The sequence below is a fragment of the Chiloscyllium punctatum genome, chromosome 5 (genome assembly GCF_047496795.1).
Source record: "Chiloscyllium punctatum isolate Juve2018m chromosome 5, sChiPun1.3, whole genome shotgun sequence".
NCBI lineage: Eukaryota > Metazoa > Chordata > Chondrichthyes > Orectolobiformes > Hemiscylliidae > Chiloscyllium > Chiloscyllium punctatum.
Window position 1 is genome coordinate 123,402,190 of NC_092743.1, and position 20,592 is coordinate 123,422,781.

The window sequence follows — 20,592 nt, forward strand, 5'->3', positions numbered from 1 at the left end:
ATCTTTTCATTTAACGTTTTAAGCTGGACACTGTGGAGTTCCAGATCCAATAGTCAATGGTCAAGTGATTGGAGAGAATTATGGTTACAGAGATACAGTGGTTTACCAATGTAATCCTGGATTCCGTCTGATTGGTTCGTCGGTACGGATATGTCAACAAGACCACAACTGGTCCGGTCAACTACCAATCTGTGTGCGTAAGTGAACATTTCTTTTTCTAGTTTCTTAAGACTCCAATGAAGAAAAGCTCTGTAATATGAGGATTAGTAATGTAGTGGTTACCTTATATTCTGGAGTTATTCCCTACTCCTCATAAAATTGCTAGGAATGCCAGAAGTTCACTACATATGTGGGCGGCATGGTGGCACAGTGGTTAGCACTGCTGCTTCACAACGCCAGGGACCTGGGTTCAATTCCCACCTCAGGCAACTGTCTGTGTAGAGTTTGCACATTCTCCCCGTGTCGGCGTGGGTTTCCTCTGGGTGTTCTGGTTTCCTCCCACAGTCCAAAAAGAAGGTGCAGGTTAGGTGAATTGGCCATGCTGAATTGCCCCTAGTATTAGGTGAAGGGGAGGGGAATGGGTCTTCGGAGGGTCGGTGTGGACTTGTTGGGCCGAAGGGCCTGTTTCCACACTGTAAGTAATCTAAACAAAATATGAGACAAGTTCTGCACATATGGGATAAATGCAATGTGTTTGGAAGCCTGTATGCAAAGTCCAAATAAGTACCTCACTTCTCTGATAATTGACCAAAGATATATATGATACCAAATCAGTGTTTCAACCACAGAGCATCTATATAAAATATACAGCACACAGCACACAGGGAGCACCAAAGTAGCTCATGTTGACATCCATGCTTCATTCAAGCCTCTTTTCAACTTTCTTCATCTGACACTGATCAGTTGATCCCTCTATTCCCTTCTTCCTTGCCAAACCTTGCATGCATCTATACAATACATCACAATCATTTCCTCAAGCAGTGAGTTCCACATTCCTGATGTTCTCTAAATAAAGAAACGTCATCTGAATTCCCTATTTGATTTCTTGGTGACCATTTTATATTGTTGACTTTTTTTTTGCTCTTGCCATAATTTATAAAACTTAAGTGTTTTCATTATCAAAACCTTTCAAAAAATTTAATACCATTTTAAGGTCAGCCTTCAGCCCTTTGATATACAAGGGAAGGAAGATGAGTCTGATTATCCTTTCCCATAGCTATACCTATGTATTCCCACTAACTTTATACCCATTCAGTGTTTTATATATCTATTATAATATGATCATCAGACTGTACTCTTAATATTTAGCCAATAGTCAACAACAGTAAGTCAACTACTTTATTTTTCTATTCTATCCACTCTAGAAAAAGTATAGATTTTCTAATGCTTCTTACCAAAATGTATTACCTCATACTTAGGGGTTAAAATTTGTAAATGTATAACTGCCCCTTCTGCAAATTTATAAGGATTTCTTATAACTTTTGTTATATTCCTCACTACTGACTATGTCCCCAATTTGATGGTGTCCCCAAACTTGAAAATGTACTTTTGTTTCAAAAGCAAAAATCCACTAAGATAAATTGAAAACCATTGTGGTACCAGCACTGTACTTCGGTTTGAAACCCCTGCTCCTTGTTTTTTGTCTTGCTTGCTATCTATTTTGCTGTCTGCCCTTGACTCCACTTCTCTGGCCTTAGTCTTTTTTTTGGAAATCTAGATACATTACATTTGCTACATTACTACAATTTCTGGAAAGAATTTCACTAGATTGCTCAGGCAAAACATTTCCTTTTGAAATCCATCCTGAATGCTAATTATTGGGCAAAACTTAGTGCCACCCAGTCCCTCTCCTCTCCAGATGTGAGTTCATCAGTAGGGCAAATTATTTGTTTGGGTGGTGAGATACAAGTTGACTGCAAGCTGGGTACAAGAATCTTCTTCCTAATCCCAAGAATCAGGCTGACGATGCGAAGGCTGGATGGTAGATCTTCCACCTGACAACTAAGTGAAGTCCTGAAGGAGCTATTCATGGCAATTTAAGGATCTCATCTATTTGTCATGCAGGGAAACCACCTAACAAATTCCACTGGATTTGCCAACAGACTAAGTGGGGAAGAGAGAGAGGTGGTTACTGATTCACTAGGATCTGACTCCTGGTGGTATTGCCAGTAACGGAGAACAACACAATGTTCTTATTGAAACTCTACAGTGGGGAAAAGCCCCATCACACTTAATGCATGTTACCCATTTTTCATCTCTAAGTGTTTTTCCTACATTCTCCATTATTTTTGCATACCGTCGATATTAAGCTGACAGTGTTGTAGACCTGGATATTTCCTATCTCCTTCTTAAAGATTATCATAATGTTATTTATTCTCCAAATGCTGACAATACAACTTTCTAATGAAATAGAATGACCAAATATTGACAATAATGACTTTATTCGTTTCTCAAATTTCTTTTAAATTGGATGATATACACTTTCCAGATAAAGGCTTTACTTTCTTTCGAGTTTCATTCATTTATTTAAAAATTCTCATTTCTCTTTTAAAATAAGTGGTTATATAACTTCAAGTTATATAACCACTCTCTCTCTCCCTCTTGTAAATACTGAACTAAAGTAATTACGTTTTTCTCTGCCAATGCATTATTTGTGCCCGTGATTTTCACCTATCCATCTCTTTTCCAAATTCCCAACTTATTTATGTGCCTCTAGCATGTGCTACTGTGTTGTGCCATGCTCCTTGAGTTTATAGCTACCCTTTGTCTTTTTAATTTTTTTGATGTCCCACAAAATCTCTTTTGTGTCCTCTCTGTCTGCTTTTAACTTCAGCCCATCTACTTAGTATACATCCTTTGCCACTCATTTTTACCTTTTTGACAGGATTTCTCTGTGCCCTGGAGTGTCCATGCACCTGATGAAAAAGTCAAGGGCATACCTGTCTGGTTAGTGGACATCAGTCCATTAATTGAGTTAAGCCTAGGTTTCACAGACCAAGTTGGCAAGCTTGATTGAGAGATAGGGAGGGGACCAGTGTTCACAAAGAGTCTGGAAGGAGACATGGGTATACTGATCCTTTTAATGCCAAGAATTATGTTGAGCCCAAAGGTGCATGTTAAGGATACTTGCCCATTGTCAACTAATGCAGAGGAAGCTACCAGTCTAAATAATTGGTGCAGGCCTTTCCTGCCATTGGTTAAATTCTAGTGATGATGGTTTGAGGGTCTTAACATGCGGCTTATTTTATTGGCCTGGGGTGGTAATCCTTCTGATGACTTCACCATCGCTGATAAGATTGCAGTGGCTGGGCAGCTGAGCATGAAGTGGACAAATAAGCTATAGTACTTATAGGGTGACCACCTGTCAAACAGTCTCCCAGATATGTCTTTTCCCATCCACGATGTCTCATTAGTTTTGTTTATTCTTCTTATTGTTGCTGGCATATGAGTTCCCTGAAAACCGATTCACATGTTACTCATTGCTTTTGTACATCATTGGATATTAAACCTGCGAGAAATTGAACTTTTAAAGTGAACAAAACAGTGTGCAGAGACTAACTGGCTTCCCCAGCTCCTATTCCCTATTTCTTGTGATGTGGAGCATCTCCAATCCAGTTACACTGCAGTTGACCGAATCATGGATTGATGGTAAAATATCAGAAGCACAGAATAAGATACTTACGTACAATTTGCATCTTTTGGAGCCGGATTATTCCTGGGGTGGCTTGGTTTGTTGGTTATTTTTAGAACTGGTCAGTGGCCATTCAATAACAAAGAAAACATAAAAGCCATTAAAGTATAAATTCCATGTTTATTTGCTGTGATTATTGAAAAGAAAATGAGTTAACTTGGATTTAGTTTCTTTATAGAATTAGAAATGCTTCTTTCTGGACTAAGGAGTAACACCAACAGGAGGATTGAGTTACCACACAGATAAACATGTACCAGGAATTAAACCCTGTGAAGATTTGTACAACATTGGCATTAACATGGTTTGCAGGGATAAGAATATGCCTGTAGCTATGGATCATTCCAGTTCCAGCTAAAATTAACATTCTCTCAGCATGTTAAATAAGCTAACCAAAATTCTGCAAGATTACTTTACTAAGCATTTACATTTCAGCCGGTATTTTGCGAAATGTTAATTCTATCAGTAGAATAAATCAAGTCACGTAATTCATGATCTTGAAATGCCCTCTAATACTAAGTGCAGTTTTCTACATTCCATCAATTGGGATGACTCATTAAAAACAATTTAACTAACTAGTGGATTATTAGTAAGAGATCTTGTGTATTATGCATTTATATAATCAGTAAAGAAAGGAGGAGAGAATTTGTGCTGCGTTGACACTTTGCTAAGCAATTTCTTAAAGTAAGAAAACTGAAGCTATTCGCTGATTTCCTTTCTTACAATGGTTGATTGATTTATTGATATTTAACCTGGCGGTACTGGGCATCTGGCCCATATTCATTACAATCCTCCTCAGCACAAGGATGTGTAATGCAACCTAATGTCTAATGCAGTGGATTGGCCATTATGCAGAAAGACAAAATTTCAATCACACATTTACACATTTTAAAAACCTCCAGTGTACTCAGAAAGTGAGACACCCAATTCAAGTGAAAGGTTATTATTGAATGAACAGTGATATTTTTATGTTCAAAACAGAATACCTCAATGCACACAAAAATAAACCATTTTGCAAAAAAAGGAGTCCAGGAAACGGACTCTATATCTTAGAACCTTTCCTCCTTTCCTTTTCATTACCTTACCCTTCTACTTCATTTTGTTACAACCCCCTGTTCATTCTCGGAAGCTTTGAAAATTTCTGAAGTATATTAGCCTGAAGATCTGAAAACGACTCATGCAGATGGTTGCAAAGCTCATCAGTCAGGATGCATCCTTTTGCTGTGTTTGCACCCTGGAATTTTCAGGAGCTGAAGTTGAAGTTGGTTTTGTTCTACTTCTGTGCTGAGAATAAAGAGAATAAAGAGAACAAAGGTTTTGTAGCCCTGGCCAAAGGACCTCACAGCCTTATTTGGTTCATGAGAGCCACACTGTAAAAAAAACTATACCTGGAAGTAAAAGCAAAGGGCTAATCATTATGGATATTTTTGGCTGAGTCCAAGTTGCATTGGGATTTTCGCAGTGTTTGTCTCTGTCAGACTTAACTGGCTCTTTTGCTCTATGGTCCCAAACTCACCTCATTAACTACCTACCACATCCCTCATGTCCAATTCTAGCCTTATTATGACATGGATCTTTCCCACCACTCAGCAGTTACCACAAAAAGGACTGGCATACCTTGCAATGAACCATCTTTAAAAACCAGTTGAACACCCTGAGAAATACTGTCTGTCTGAACTGTCCTGCAGGATTGCTGAACTTTGTCCCAGACATGGCAGACCGGGGGATGTCAGTGCCCTGCTTTGTGGGCAGGATCTGCACACAGTGCTGGATGGAGTGGCTCTGGAGTGGAACTTCTTTCTTTCCAACAACCAGCAGTAGAGGTCACAACACCAATCAAGCTTTGCCCCCTGGAATAAAGCACCTCAAGCACTAGTGGAGGAACACTGAACAATTTAGAAAGGAGATCAATGTCCTGCTCCACTTTACCAGGTTAAATTCCACCATCTTCTCACATTCACCCTCACGGCTCATGCTCTAATACTCACACTATTCCCCACATGCTCTCACCTATCCTGACCCCCAACTCCATTATCTTTGCGTACCCCACGTGCTGCCTATTCACTTGCACAGAACCATCTCCTCAGCTGCATTGAAAGAAATAGCTGTGCCACCCACTTTCATCTTCTGTAATGTCAGCCCCTTTCTCACTCCCTGTGGTAGACACTCCACCGTAGGTCAAAAAGAGTCAAGCAGAGTGGTGCATTTCCTACCTCCTCATCTGTTATGAAGACAAGGTCCTGATTCTGACTGCACAAAGCAGGATCCAAACACTTACTGGAGCTACTTTTGCCTTAGTCTGCTGGGAACCCTTGAGCGAAGGTCATCCTTCTTGACTGAGGCCAGCTGACAAGTGTGACAAGCTTCCTAGCTTTTTGAATGTGATATATATGGCACAGGAAGACAGCAGTATTATGAGACAGGGATCTCTGTCTGAGAGAGCAAATTGTAAAAACACAAGGCAAGGAAATGCACGGCAGGGATGCTGTGAGCATCTAGGTCATTCAGACTGAGTGTATGCTGAGAGAGTGAGCAAACTGCCCAGTGATGCAGCTCGGCCTGGTGCAGGAATTGGGTGTGTGTCCCTGGGTGCACATTTTTCATACAGTAGCATGACAATGATAGTTGCTGGTGCAGCATTGAAATTCAAAAGCATGCTGCAAATGGACTGGAGATGTTCCACCAGCATTTTTAGCTGCTGGTCACATGGCAGATGCCAATATTTGAGGATGTGGCGAGAATGTGATCGATCTCCACTCAGCACATCCTGGGTCATTTGCAGAAATCTTCGGAACAAGTGGCAAGTCGAATTAGGCACACTCTGATGTGCTTGTTGAGTTTTTGTGATGTCAAGCTTGTTTGGTGAGTTTGGAAAGACAGGAGGCTGAATATTAACATGGTGAATTAGGCTGTCCTTATAATCCCCTTAAATGGCAATTCATTGCTGCCTTGCAAGAATCTCGACACACACTTGAGAAAAGTGTAAAAGATTCTGCAAGTTGCTCCTGATATCAAGATGGATCTCACCACATACTTGTTATCTGTTGCCTTTGTTTTCCAAATCCCTATAAGATTCCACCCATCTCACAAGAATCACCCAGATATTGCCCTCACAGCTCTAAAACAATTTGCATACTCATAATGATGACAAAGTGGGGGATTAGTCAATAAATTAAGCATATATTCATATAACACCTCATATACAATGAAATGTTCCAACGTAAGTCACAAAGGGAACAATGAACAATTGTCCTTTTAATAGAAGAACAATGAAAAAAAAGTGAGAAACTAGAATGGCGACTTTGGAGAAAATTGCAGGATAGTAATGCATTTAAAGTTTGAAAAATTTTGTGAACTGGGAACAAAGTTAAAAAACCTTTAATCATCAGCAGAGCTCCAAAATTGAACACGTCTGAAATTGAGAGGGAACATCAATGTGGGATAAAATGTTTGTGTTGACAAAGAGATAGATTAATGTTTGGATACAGAACCTTCATCAAAGCATATGTTTTATTCCTGATTTGTCATGTTTGTTTTTATTTTCCTTTTTATCTGAAGCTACTTTTAAAATTGATATTATACTTCAGTTCAGAGGCAAATTTCTTTGATATGAGGGTTTACCTTTGTCGCTTCAAGTTGAAAGCAATATTGTTATGATGTTGAATAAAGGCTACTGGTAATTCTATGGCATACAAATTAGCAAGACATGTTATCTTATTAGACTAGTGGTTTCAAACAATGGATTATGGTCTAAGTATAAATCATAGAACAGGACTTACAGAAAGTAAATGACTGAGTGATGTAGCTGTATAATTCAGAAGCATTGCAGGTATTGTTAAGTTAGAAAAACAATAACTTTATTTCATGTCAATCTTCATTTTTGATGTGTTGTTTCTCTGGAACAAATCTGTGTTACTGATGGTCTTTAAAGCATTCCAGAACAATCCTTCCAATTGCACTTTCAACACAATTTACACACCCAATCAGCTTTTGTTTCCATCATGTCCTCTGCTTGACAGAAAAACAACTGTAATTTTCTGAGATAAATTGTTCACCTTCTGAACAAATGCTAGCGTAGAACAAACAAGAGAAATTTGAAGTTCTGAAACTCAGAAATTTCACCAGTGAAGCCTAATTCACCCTTATTTAATAGAATAGCTAAGTATCAGCGAGATTGTGTCTCAAAGCAACTGACCATCAGAGTAAAGGAGTTTCTGATGTATGGGTATTGGGCATTTGTTCAAACCTTTTATTTTCTTGAGAAAACTGAATGAGAGATTTGTAAAAGAAAATCAGAGGCAAGCAACATGGCTGTGATAGCGATTCATGTTCCACTCTTGCTCATGTCGGTCATATTGCATCCTTTCCCATCTTTTAAATTATAATTTTGTATTAGTATTTTTCTGTCCAGTACCCTTTCAATGCTATCTGTCTTTTCCAACCTTTAGTGAATTTTGAGAGCATCAATTCATGGAAAGATTTGAAAAGAAACAGAATGTAAGAAGAACTGTCAATAAATTATCCTTAAACAACCAATTGATGTTTTACTTAGTTCAATGCTGCCTTCATGAACTGTTTGGGGTGAAGACTGTCTCCTCCCATTACAATGAATGATAAAGTATTCGGATAGCTGGTTTCTAACCGATAGTTATAACTGATTTTTAAAAGCATATTTGTGAACCCTTCTGTAAACATTTATCATCAAAATTTTGATGAGATTTTAAAGATTTCAGATTGTTTGATCATATGTTTCTCCTAGCAATCAGTTGTGGGCATCCAGGAAACCCAATTTATGGGAAGACCTCTGGAAGTGCTTTTAATCTCAATGATGTTGTGACATTTTCTTGCAACACTGGATACATGATGGATGGGACAGACAGGGCTCAATGTCAGGCAAACCGACAATGGAGCCAACCAGTACCAACATGTAGAGGTAGGTACACATTATCCTTGAAGTTGGTGCCTTGTATTGTAATAACTTGCAAAGCGAAACTAAACTATACTCATAGCTAATATAGAAGTGAAGATGGTATTGTTATAGACTTTGCTGTGCTATTAAGGCTCTGACTTATTTTTGGTCTCCAACTCAGCATGCAATGCATAGCATCTCCAATCTGCAGTCAGTGAGCCTGATCCCTTTAGTAGCAAACTTTTGTCACTTGTTTATATGAAATACCATGTGGTGTTCTGATCAATGTGCTGTAATTACCAGAAACTTCCACGAGTGTTGGAGGGGCTTATTTGCCATAACGCAACAGAGGGTGGATGGAAGCTCGGGAGAATAGACAATAGACAATAGGTGCAGGAGTAGGCCATTCTGCCCTTCGAGCCTGCACCACCATTCAATATGATCATGGCTGATCATCCTTAATCACTATCCTGTTCCTGCCTTATCTCCATAACCCTTGATTCCACTATCCTTGAGAGCTCTATCCAACTCTTTCTTAAATGAATCCAGAGACTGGGCCTCCACTGCCCTCTGTGGCAGAGCATTCCACACAGCCACCACTCTCTGGGTGAAGAAGTTTCTCCTCATCTCTGTCCTAAATGGTCTACCCCGTATTTTTAAGCTGCGTCCTCTGGTTCGGCACTCACCCATCAGCAGAAACATGTTTCCTGCCTCCAGAGTGTCCAATCCTTTAATAATCTTATATGTCTCAATCAGATCCCCTCTCAGTCTTCTAAACTCAAGGGTATACAAGCCCAGTCGCTCCAGTCTTTCAGCATAAGGTTGTCCGGCCATTTCAGGAATTCACCTCGTGAACATACGCTGCACTCCCTCAATAGCCAGAATGTCTTTCCTCAAATTTAGAGAAATAGCATAAAAAGATGTTTCACCAGCGTTTACATCAACCTTCATCCAGAGTATGAGAAACTCCAAAGGAAACACTGCCCTGTTGTGATGTATTATTTGGCCACATGATGTGCCATTTTCTTTCAGAAAATGTTTTACTGCATTAAATTAAAATATACATTGTTTCAACTAAGAGAGAAAGAGAATCCTGCTCCTATTTATTTCAACTTCCTCAGATGGTCACTACAGAGAGTTAGGTTCTTTTAATGCAAGATTACACCTTTCTCTATTCAAAATTAACTATTCTTTACTACAATCAGTAAAAAGCAAATTACAAAGTAATTACAATTTGGAAGGGAAATAGTGGTGATGATGAGAGGTGAGGCGAATGAGGGCTGAGACTTAGGAAGCTTGAGAATTCTGTTGGCAGCTGGAATGCTGCCTTCAAAAAAATGGAAGTGGGATTTCTAAACTGTACATTTCCACTCCTCCTACACACTTCCCATATTTAATTAAGCCTGGCTTTTGCTACCCTCTACCATCTATCAGAGACAAAATATGGCAAGATTAAGGTTCTGAGGTAGTCTAGTATTTCAGAGGAGCCAAACTTGAGGTTCCCTGTTTGTACATGATGATCTGGTTCTAGATCGACTTTTCATTGAACTTGCTGCTTTTTGAAAGACTTATTTCATCAATCCATTTATTTGATCAGATTGAGACAAGGTGCATTACAATGTATAAATGCCATTTCAGAAGAAGCAAATTAAAAGACTTTCTCAATCAAAGGAAGAAGAACAAGCATAATGACTGCTAACACTGAGAAAAAAATGAAAAATATTGAGCATTTGATTATCATGCATCATTTCGCTACGATCTCTCTCCGTGTGTGTGTCAAACATTTGCAAAGTTAAAAGGAGATAGTGTTTAGTATGGAAAGAAGATGAAAGAGTTTAAAGTCCTTTGGGTGTCTTTGAAGCCAGTAGTCTTAACCTAAGACCACAGTTTCATTTACTGTCAGCAGTTGTGAAAAATGCAATTGCTCTTTAACTATTGGTACACTAATGTTTCTTTCCAAGTGCTGTCATCAGGAAGTTTTCTTCTTGTAAGGGAGCAAGAGAGGGGACTTCTTATCTGCCCAGGTTCAGTTCAGCCTTCTAAGTTCCTTTTCTCTGTTCTAATTGATTGTATATTCCCACTGCTGTAGCTATGTTTTTCAGGCTCGATTATTGCAGATTTTCATTTCCAACATGTGAAGATTTTAAGGTCACAACAAATCAAATAGGAGATTAAGACCTTTATGTGTATCTATCCTTGGACCTGGGTGAACAATGTCATTGCCATTGGGTGAAAAGTTAATTGCAGCTCATACTGTCTTTTGTTTATTAGATTAGATTACATTACAGTGTGGAAACAGGCCCTTCGGCCCAACAAGTTCACACCGACCTGCCGAAGTGCAAGCCACCCATACCCCTACATTTACCCCTTACCTAACACTACGAGCAATTTAGCATGGCCAATTCACCTGACCCGCACATCTTTGGACTGTGGGAGGAAACCGGAGCACCCGGAGGAAACCCACGCAGACACGGGGAGAACATGCAAACTCCACACAGTCGGTCGCCTGAGGCGGGAATTGAACCCGGGTCTCTGGCGCTGTGAGGCAGCAGTGCCGCCCTCGTTTAATCCTCATCAATTTCAAGAAACTTGGCTATCTTGATTCCTGAAGCTAATTTTAATTTCATTTCTTCATCCTTCTTTTCAACAAATCATTTCAGTTCATGGAAGCCCCATGTATTAAATCAATGGAATGGAACGCAAAGATCCATCAATATGTAGTTTACACCATTGCCATGAGAAGATATAAAATTGGATGAAATATTTTAGTTGAAATACGTCTGGTATTTTGTTTATTTTCAAGCTGAATTGGCATTCATACATTGTAATGTACCTTGTCTCAATCTGATCAAATAAATGAATTGATAAATCAAGTCTTTCAAAAGGCATCAAGTTCAATGAAAAGTAGATCTAGAACCAGATTGTCATGTAGGAACAGGGAATCTCAAGTCTGGCTCTCCTGAAATGCTAAACTATCTCTGAATCTTATTCTTGCCATATTTTGTCTCTGATAGATAGTGGAGGGGAGGAAAAGTGAGGCTTAATTAAATGTGGGAAGTGTGTAGGAGGAGTGGAAATGGATTAGAAATCCCATTTTCATTTTTTTGAAGGCAGTAGTCCAGCTCCCAACAGAATCCTCATGCTTCCAAAAGCTCAGCCCTCACTCCCCTCACCTCTCATCATCATCACTATTGCCCTCCCAAGCTGTGAACCTTCTTGCAATCTCATGCTCTTGTTCCCCCATATTTTCTCAATTTATACTCATTTAGTATCCACTATGGCTAGACTTTCAATCTCTTTGGAATGGACATGAAATAATAACTGAATGGACATGAAACGTCTGAAAATCCAAGTGAGCTACCATTGAAACACATCTCTCCACCATAAAATACACTAACAAATCATCAGTCTGTTGTAAATAAAACAAACACTTATTCACATACTGTATCAAAGGCAGATAATCCCTTAATAACCTCTTAAAGCTGTCAATCAAAATATGAACAAATCAACTTGCTGTGATCAGTGGTTTTGTGAATTCTGAAATTCAACAAACCATTAATAATCAGATCAGCTGTCAAAACAGGTCTTGTAAATCGAAAGATTGAGGTCTAATGAAATTAAACAAGAGATGGACAGTTTTCTTTTCCCAGCTATTGCAGATGTCATGTCAATCAAAATAGTTCAGAAGCAGCCAGCTGATGTTTTTTTTCTCAAAATGAATGTAATATCATTGACATTTTTTTAATTTAAAAGTTCTCTGGGCATTTAAATCACTTTATGTTCGTAAATGTCTGAAGCAGTGCTATAAATATAATGGTTAATGGTCATTACTATAATTGTTAAAAGATTTAACACTCCTGTAAGAATGCTCTCAACTTCAGGCTGTCACAAGCATATCCATGATGTGAGTGTTTTTTGGACTTTAAAAAAACTACATCAGCACTGGAATATAATGGGCAAAGGAAGACAAAATTCAATGGCACACACAACAGTGAATGCTATCTGAGAAGATGTGTGTGAGGTCATGACCCAATGCCTTAAGCACCATGAAAAGGCCAAGTAAAATACCACAGGAATGAAGAGGAAATGTATCTATCCTGTCAAAACCTTTGAAATTTCAGGTTTCAGAACCATTATAACTCAACCACCAAACCCCCCACCCCACTACAATCCCACCATCATAACCACCATTGAGAGATGAAAATTCAGCCACTGTTATCTGTGCTTTTTTCAGTAAAATCATTCAGAATGTAGCACTGACTACGGAATTAACATAAATGAGAAGTCAAGATATGATAGCTGTGAGAGAACTATTTATTTTGTATTGTTTGCAATCTACATTACCAGAGTATCTGCTACACATTCTTTTTTGTGCGTTCAGTGCGAGGACATTCACCTCGTGATTCAAACGTCCACTCTCCCCCTGTCCCATCTTCCCACCCACAGCTTCCTTCATGCACTCCTGCTGGTGTGCAAACCTTGGCACTGAGACACTGATAAAGCATTTACTCCCAACACAACTGGACAAAAAAAAATCCTTACAATTAGATACATTTGTTTACCAGTTGAATTGGAGTTGGAATTCATCTTCACTTTTGTTCATTTCTCATTCCAGAGAGGCTCAACAGTTCTAAGCAAGAGGCTGGAGAGTGATGCATGCTTCTATTGTACATGAAGTAGCTCAATATTGGCATAGAAGGAATTAATGCACTCTCTGAAGGCTGACCTTTGCTTTCTTTCAATTCCAAAGAAAATACAAATTCATAATACAACAGAATTGCTTATGAATAATTAACAGCTCCTGTCACTGGTTTAAAATATAATACCACAATAGTGAATAAATGGATGTACAGGCTATCCATCAAATCAGTGTTGACCAGATAAATTAATGCTAAAGACAAGTTCTCACCTACATGTAATCAGCAACATTCCATGCTGCAGACTTGCATACAGAGGGTGTATTAAAAATCGTTGCTGACAATTCGTTGTGTTTTTCTTTCACTAAAACTATCTAAATAATCAGGCTATATAAGTGAATGAAATAATTCTTCACCAAGTGCAATTGTAATGCTAATAGGTAGAAATATCAAATAAATTGAATCAAGCAATTAAGGAGAGCTAATTCGAAGGAAGGCTGCTTTTTCTGAGATTGTGCTCAATTTATAAGTAGTGGATTAGTTTATGTAGCCATATACTTAGTACCCTGGAAGTTAGTGCTTGAGAAGTAAACAAGATCATTTGATGTCTTTAATGGTAATAATAATTCTTATTCCCTTAATGGGGATCACCATCATCTTCAGCAATGGGATTTATCCACATACTGCCTGTGGCAGTTTGATTTTTATTTGATATCTGCTTAGAGGATTTTTTTTAAGGTAGGATGTCCTAATTTCTGCATCTCTGCAGTCATTCCTCAGGGTAGTGTGTGAGGCTCAACCATCTTCAGCTGCTTTGTCAATGACTTTTCCTCCATCATAACATCAGGAGAGGGGATGTAAGCCGAAGTTTGCAGAAAATTCAGCACTATTTTTGACTCCTCAGCAATCTATGTTCAAATGTAACAAGATCTGGACAACATCCAGGCTTGAGCTGACAAGTGGCAAGTAACATTTCATAGAATCCCTATTTTGTGGGAATAGGTCATCTGACCCAACAAGTCCATACCGACCCACTGAAAAGCATTCCAACCCCCCCCTCAGCCAATTACACTACATTTTCCCTGACTAATGCACCTAACCTACATATCCCTGAACACTATGGGCAATTTAGCATGGCCAATTCACATAGCATACACATCTCTGGACTGTGGGAGGAAACTAGACCACCCAGAGGAAACCCACGTAGAAAACGGGGAGAATGTGCAAACTCCACACAGACAGTCGTCTAAGGCTGGAATCAAACCCAGGTTCCTGGCACTGTGAGGTAGAAGTGCTAACCACTGAGCCACCGTGCTGCCGCACGAATGTCAAGCAATGACCATTTCTATTAAGAGATCATTTAACCAACACCCCTGATGATTCAGTGGTGCTACCATCACTGAATCCCCCACTATCAACATCCTTGGGGAAACCATTGGTCAGAAACTTAACATAAACCCAATGACTACAACAGGAGGTCAGTGGCTAGGAATACTGCAGTGAGTAACTCACTCCTGACTCCTTAAAGCCTATCCACATCTCCAAGGCACAAATCAGAAGTGTGATAGAATACTTCCCACTTGCCTGGAATGGTGTGTTCAACAATGCTCAAGAACTTTAACACCATCTGGGTCAAAGCAGCCACTTGATTGCAAACACAGTCACAAGCATTCACTCCCTTCACCACCATTTGGTACCATACAAAAAACACCATAGAAATTCACCAAAGAACCTGAGACTGGGCCTTCAAAGCCCATGACTACCTTCATTTGGAAGGATAAAGTCAGAAACTAGACTGGAAATACCAACAAGTTTCCTTTCAAGCCACTCACCATCTTGACTGGAAAATATTTTGCTATTCCTTCACTGCTGCTGGGTGAAAATCCTGGAATTCCCTCCTTTAGGTCATTGTGGGCTAACCATAACACATGGACTGTAGCAGTTAAAGAAGGCAGCTCACCACCATCTTCTCAAAGGCAATTAGGGATGTGCAATAAATGCTGGCCAGTCAGGCTGTCATGTCCCACTGGTAAATAATAAAAAATGATGTTGAGGATATTTCTGAAACAACAAGCATGTAGCCTTATCCTAACCTGTCTATTATAAGCTATCCAGGTTTTACTTCTGTCAAGGAGTATATTGAGGAGACAGACTTGGTAGACGAACAGTTTTGTGTTCTTGATCAGGCTATTATTAGCCACATTTCCAGTAAGGAGCAACAGCAATTCACCAAGCTGGAACAGTCCACTCTTGGTGATATGTCATTGGTGGTCAAGCTCTAATCTAATCAAAAATGTGAACTAGTGTCTGCTTGATGAGCTTGAATGCTTGATTTCAGATGTTTTGTCACCATACTTGGTAACATCGTCAGTGAGAGTCTCCGGTGAAGTGCTGGTGGTATGTCCTGCCTCTCTATTTATAGGTTTGGTTTCTTAAGGTGGGCAATGCCATTTCTGGTTCTTTTATTCAAGGGAAGGTAGATATCAATGTATTTATTGATAGAGTTTTGATTAGAATGCCATGCCTCTAAGATCACACATGCGTGTCTTTATTTTGCCTGTCCTAGGATATGTGTGTTATCCCAGACAAAGTGATGTCCTTCTTTGTCTGTATGCATAGAAACTAGTGATAGTGGGTCATGTCTTCTGGTGGCCAATTGGTGTTCATGCATCCTGATGGCAAGTTGCCTGCTAGTTTGTCTGATGTATTGTTTTTTACAGTTCTTGTATGGTATCTTCTTAATGACATTAGTTTTGCTGGTGGTACCTAATGGATCCTTTAGGTTCATCAGTCACTGTTGAAGTGTGTGTGTAGGTTTGTGGGCCACCATGATGCCAAGGGGCCTGAATAGTCTGGAAGTCATTTCTGATACGTCTTTGATGAAAGCTAGTGTGGCTATAGATTTTTGTTGCATTGTGTCGACTTGTTTGGGGTTGGTTTTGCAGCACCCAAGAACTACAAAAAGCAGAAGAAAAATATCTATGCAACATTTATGCAACATACCCAATAAACACAATCCACCAATTCCTCAGAAATAAACCCAAGCAAGTAGACACAACGCAACCAAAATCTATAGCCACACTACTTTTTAGCAAAGACATATCAGAAATGACTTCCAGATTACTCAGACCCATTGGCATCATAGTAGCCCACAAACCTACAACACACTTAAATAGTGATTAATGAACCTAAAGAATCCATTAGATACCACCAGCAAAACTAACGTCATTAAGAAGATACCATGCAAGAACTGAAAAAACACTACATCGGACAAACTAGCAGGAAACTTGCCACCAGGATACATGAACACCAACTAGCCACCAAAAGACACGACCCACTATCATTAGTTTTTATACATACAGACAAGGAACGACTGGGATGACACACATATTATAGGACAAGCGAAATAAAGATACGCACGGGAGTTCTTGGAGGCATGGCATTCTAACCAGAACTCCATCAATAAACATATTGATTTATATCCTATTTGCCTTCCCTTGAATAAAAGAACTGGAAGTGATACCACCCACCTTAAGAAACAAGACTTATAAATAGAGAGGCTGGACATGCCACAGGTGCTTTACTGGAGACTCTCACTGATGATGTTACCTAGTATGGTGATGAAATGTCTGAAAACAAACCTTCAGGCTGAGCGAGCAAACTTACAGACTTATCATCAACCTGAGCTACAAATCTTCTGAAATATCGCTCGTAAAATAATGTTTCTGGAATGAAGTAACTGTGAGAGTTTTCACTACCAGCCCTCACTAAATGAACAGAGATATTCAAGGATGCAATTCTTTTCCTCCCCCATCAGTGATATGATTGGGCACCACTTGAGCAGGTGCACCTAAGCATATTAGTAACTATCGCTTGGACAAAAAATACCTTGTATTATATGGATTAATTTTGATGTAAAACAATACCTGCAATTGTAAATAGCTGAATCCAATCTTTCTTTCTCATTCACTGGGAAATATTAGTTGATGGTGCTTTTTTTGTCATGTATTTTTGAAAGTAAAATCACAGAATTACAAAACTTAACAGGAGTTTTAAAATCACGTTTAACTCATCTCGTATTAAATTTGTTTGGCTTTATTGGTCAGTTGTAAACTGTTCTGATCCTGGGATTCCTGCAAATTCCATCCGGGAGAGTAAAATTGAATATGGAAACTTCACCTTTGGCTCAATGGTATTCTATGACTGCAATCCTGGATATTTCTTGTTTGGATCTTCTGTGCTCATGTGCCAGTCTAATGGGTACTGGGATAAGCCACTGCCTGAATGCACATGTATGTATGCTTTATTTCTTCGCACATTTTATCTCGTGGTAAAATTAAATAAATGGCACACCTGTTCTGTGGTTACTCACTCTATATTTCTATTAATTGTATTTAGATCATGGAAGTCTAGACTTATTATACATATTGAATGTATTCATATAACATTGTTGTCAGCTGCATTAATGAAATGTTAAGCTGAATTATTTCATTATTGAGTTAGCTGAGGAATGAATATTATGCAAACGTGTTTAGCATTCAGAAGTTACTATTAAAGACTTTAGTCCCTAGGCAGAAATGTTGATTATTTTAGCAAGTAAGCTCTCTTAAAATTACAAGAAGAAATGTTGTATTTGTGATGTATAACAAAGTAAATCAGAGGAACAAATGTCTTGATTTGTTTTTCTCTTTCAAATAGTGGTTGACTGTGGCCATCCTGGCGATCCTCCAAATGCAATATTGTCTGGCGATAAATTCACATTTGGGGCAACTGTTCACTACTCCTGTGTTGGCAAAAGGCTGTTGATTGGCCCATCAGTGCGTACCTGCCAGATGAATGGACATTGGAGTGACTCCATGCCTCACTGCTCCGGTATAATTTATACGTATGCTATCTATAATCAGAGATAGTACCAACATTGACCTTCAACCAGTTTTGAATGGATTCAACATTGGTTCACTCTAAACAGTAGGAAAACGATGTTTTTGTTTGGTGTCATTCATTCTATAGCATGCAGAAGGTGTTATTAGGTTAGATGATTGCATTGCTGTTCCTGCCAGAGAAGCTACAAATTGCAATGCTGTACAAAGATATTTAAGTTGTACTGTCAGGAAACATTCAATTTAATTGTGTCAAAATATGTGGGATGAGAACAGAATGGAAAAGATTTCATGAATTAGCATCTTCAAGTATGTCCTTCAGAAAAAAATATTCTGAATATTCACATTTTGTTTAAAGACCTTTGTACATAAATTCTTATTAGCTGTTTAAAATGAAAGTAGTGGGTTGGATAATATTTACATTAGTCCTTTTGCAATAGCTGGCCAATTCCTTTACAGAGCTAATTTCTAAATGGCTTACCACCTCAGATCAATTTGCCATTTAAATTTTCTCCTTTATATTAATTTCTTAAAGTTCACCCCCTGTTCCTTACATGCTTACCATAGTAAAATGTATTCTTGATTGGGCCAGATTTTTGTAATTGGTTCAGAAATTGATAAATGAATTATTTCCAGATGTTGTTTCCCTGAGAATTAAACAACGTAGTTATTTTTACTCTGGGGCGCTGGAGGTTGGCAGAAACCAAAAGAGAAAATGCTGGAAAATCTCAGCAGGTCTGGCAGCATCTGTAAGGAGAGAAAAGAGCTGATGTTTCGACCCTTTGACAAAGGGTCGGTTGGACTTGAAATGTCAGCTCGTTTCTCTTCTTACAGATGCTGCCAGACCTGCCGAGATTTTCCAGCATTTTCTCTTTTGGTTTCAGATTCTAGCATCTGCAGTAATTTGCTTTTATCCAGAGGTTGGAAGAAGTTGGATGCACTACCTCCCGTTGCAAACCTATGATGGGAATGTGGGCAGGTATATATAAAGATGCTAAATTAGAAGCACTTTATTTCATCCATTGTGACACCAATCCAGTTATGTAGATAACTGTTACGGTCACAGCCCCCATCACTCTACACACCTTCATGCTCCCAGCGTACACACTAAATTTCCTACTCTCACTCCATATACCTCCACAAACTCTCATTATGTCCCAATGCTCCCTTCATAGTTCTTCATATGTCCCATGCCTCTCTACACTTCCTGATATCTTTTATTTGACCTGTACACTCACCATTCCCTCTTCATATCCACCCAGGGATATCTGCTTTAAACAGAACTCAAGAGCCCTGCAATAGCAATGGGAAGTCTTGCTCACAAAATGTAAGCCTACTCAAATGCAAAGGAGAGAGAATTGTTCCTTTGAAAAGCACGCAAAACATCAATCAAACACACAGTTCCTCCAACTCACCTTGAAAAAGGTTGATCGTCTCAAGTGTTCATAAGTCTATCAAAATTGACAAGCTATTCAAAAATTTCTTTGTTACACTTGATTCTATTTGTTGCTCAGAAAGCTGTCAAAAACGCAGCTCATAATTTCCGTCACACTCACACAACTAATTCCTATTGATATAAATCCATGAATGGGTTTTAGAGCTTAGTAAAGTATTCTTAATGAAATAGTATTGCACAACTGAATAACAAACCCTCCAGGACTTGGTACAGATTATTTTAATTTGCTTGACCGTATGGCTAGCTATCTATTTATTTCTTTTCAAAGGCATAGCAGGTGGACTTTTAATCTAATAAGTTTTGTACCTGTTCAGTTTATTCAAAGGGTCGACAGATGTATTGGCTTTAAATCAATTTAGAATCAATGCACGGTTTGTGGATTATGCAATAAAATCAGATTTGTAATATTGTTGAATGCAGAACAGGACTTTATATATTAGATAAAGTATATTAATGCATGTGAAGACTTACATGGATGTTGGTCAAATTTATATATGACTTACTAATAACGACAAGTCCATGATCAAATTATATCAATTTTTCAAACTTCAGAAAAATATTCTCAGTTTCATTTTGAAAAGCAAGGCCAAACGTCTTCATATTTTCTTATTATTTACAACTGTATTGTGTGTAACAATTTTTGTTTCCTCTATACCATCTTAATGCAAAAAAAACTTCCTCTGATTAAGTGTTTAGCTACCAGGATTCCACTAGAGCCCTGATCAATAACTTATCCTGCAAAAATGATTGGACCACAAAATCCTCATATTTCCTGCTTTACTGATCCAGCCACAGAATCTGAGATCAGGATACAAGTACCCAGTTTAGAAATTTCCAGGAAACAGTCATGCTGAATAAAAACCTGCAGATGCTGTAAATCAGAAACAGAAATTGCTGGAAAAGCACAGCAGGTCTGGCAGCATCTGTGGAGAGAAATACTACTTTGGGTTGAGTGACCCTTCCTCAAAGTTGGAACAAACCCTTCAGGACCCGAAACATTAATTCTTGCATCCATATCTATA

General features: G+C 38.7%; 1 protein-coding gene across 1 annotated transcript in view; it reads left to right on the top strand.

The window, feature by feature from the left end:
- Positions 1-20,592, top strand: part of csmd3b (CUB and Sushi multiple domains 3b) — a 1,933,688-nt gene that overhangs the window by 1,847,646 nt on the left and 65,450 nt on the right. Inside the window, exons 53-56 of the mRNA XM_072571243.1 lie at positions 24-197; positions 8,448-8,621; positions 17,341-17,526; positions 17,933-18,106. Coding sequence (XP_072427344.1) covers positions 24-197; positions 8,448-8,621; positions 17,341-17,526; positions 17,933-18,106 — 708 coding nt within the window. The remainder of the gene's footprint in view (positions 1-23; positions 198-8,447; positions 8,622-17,340; positions 17,527-17,932; positions 18,107-20,592) is intronic.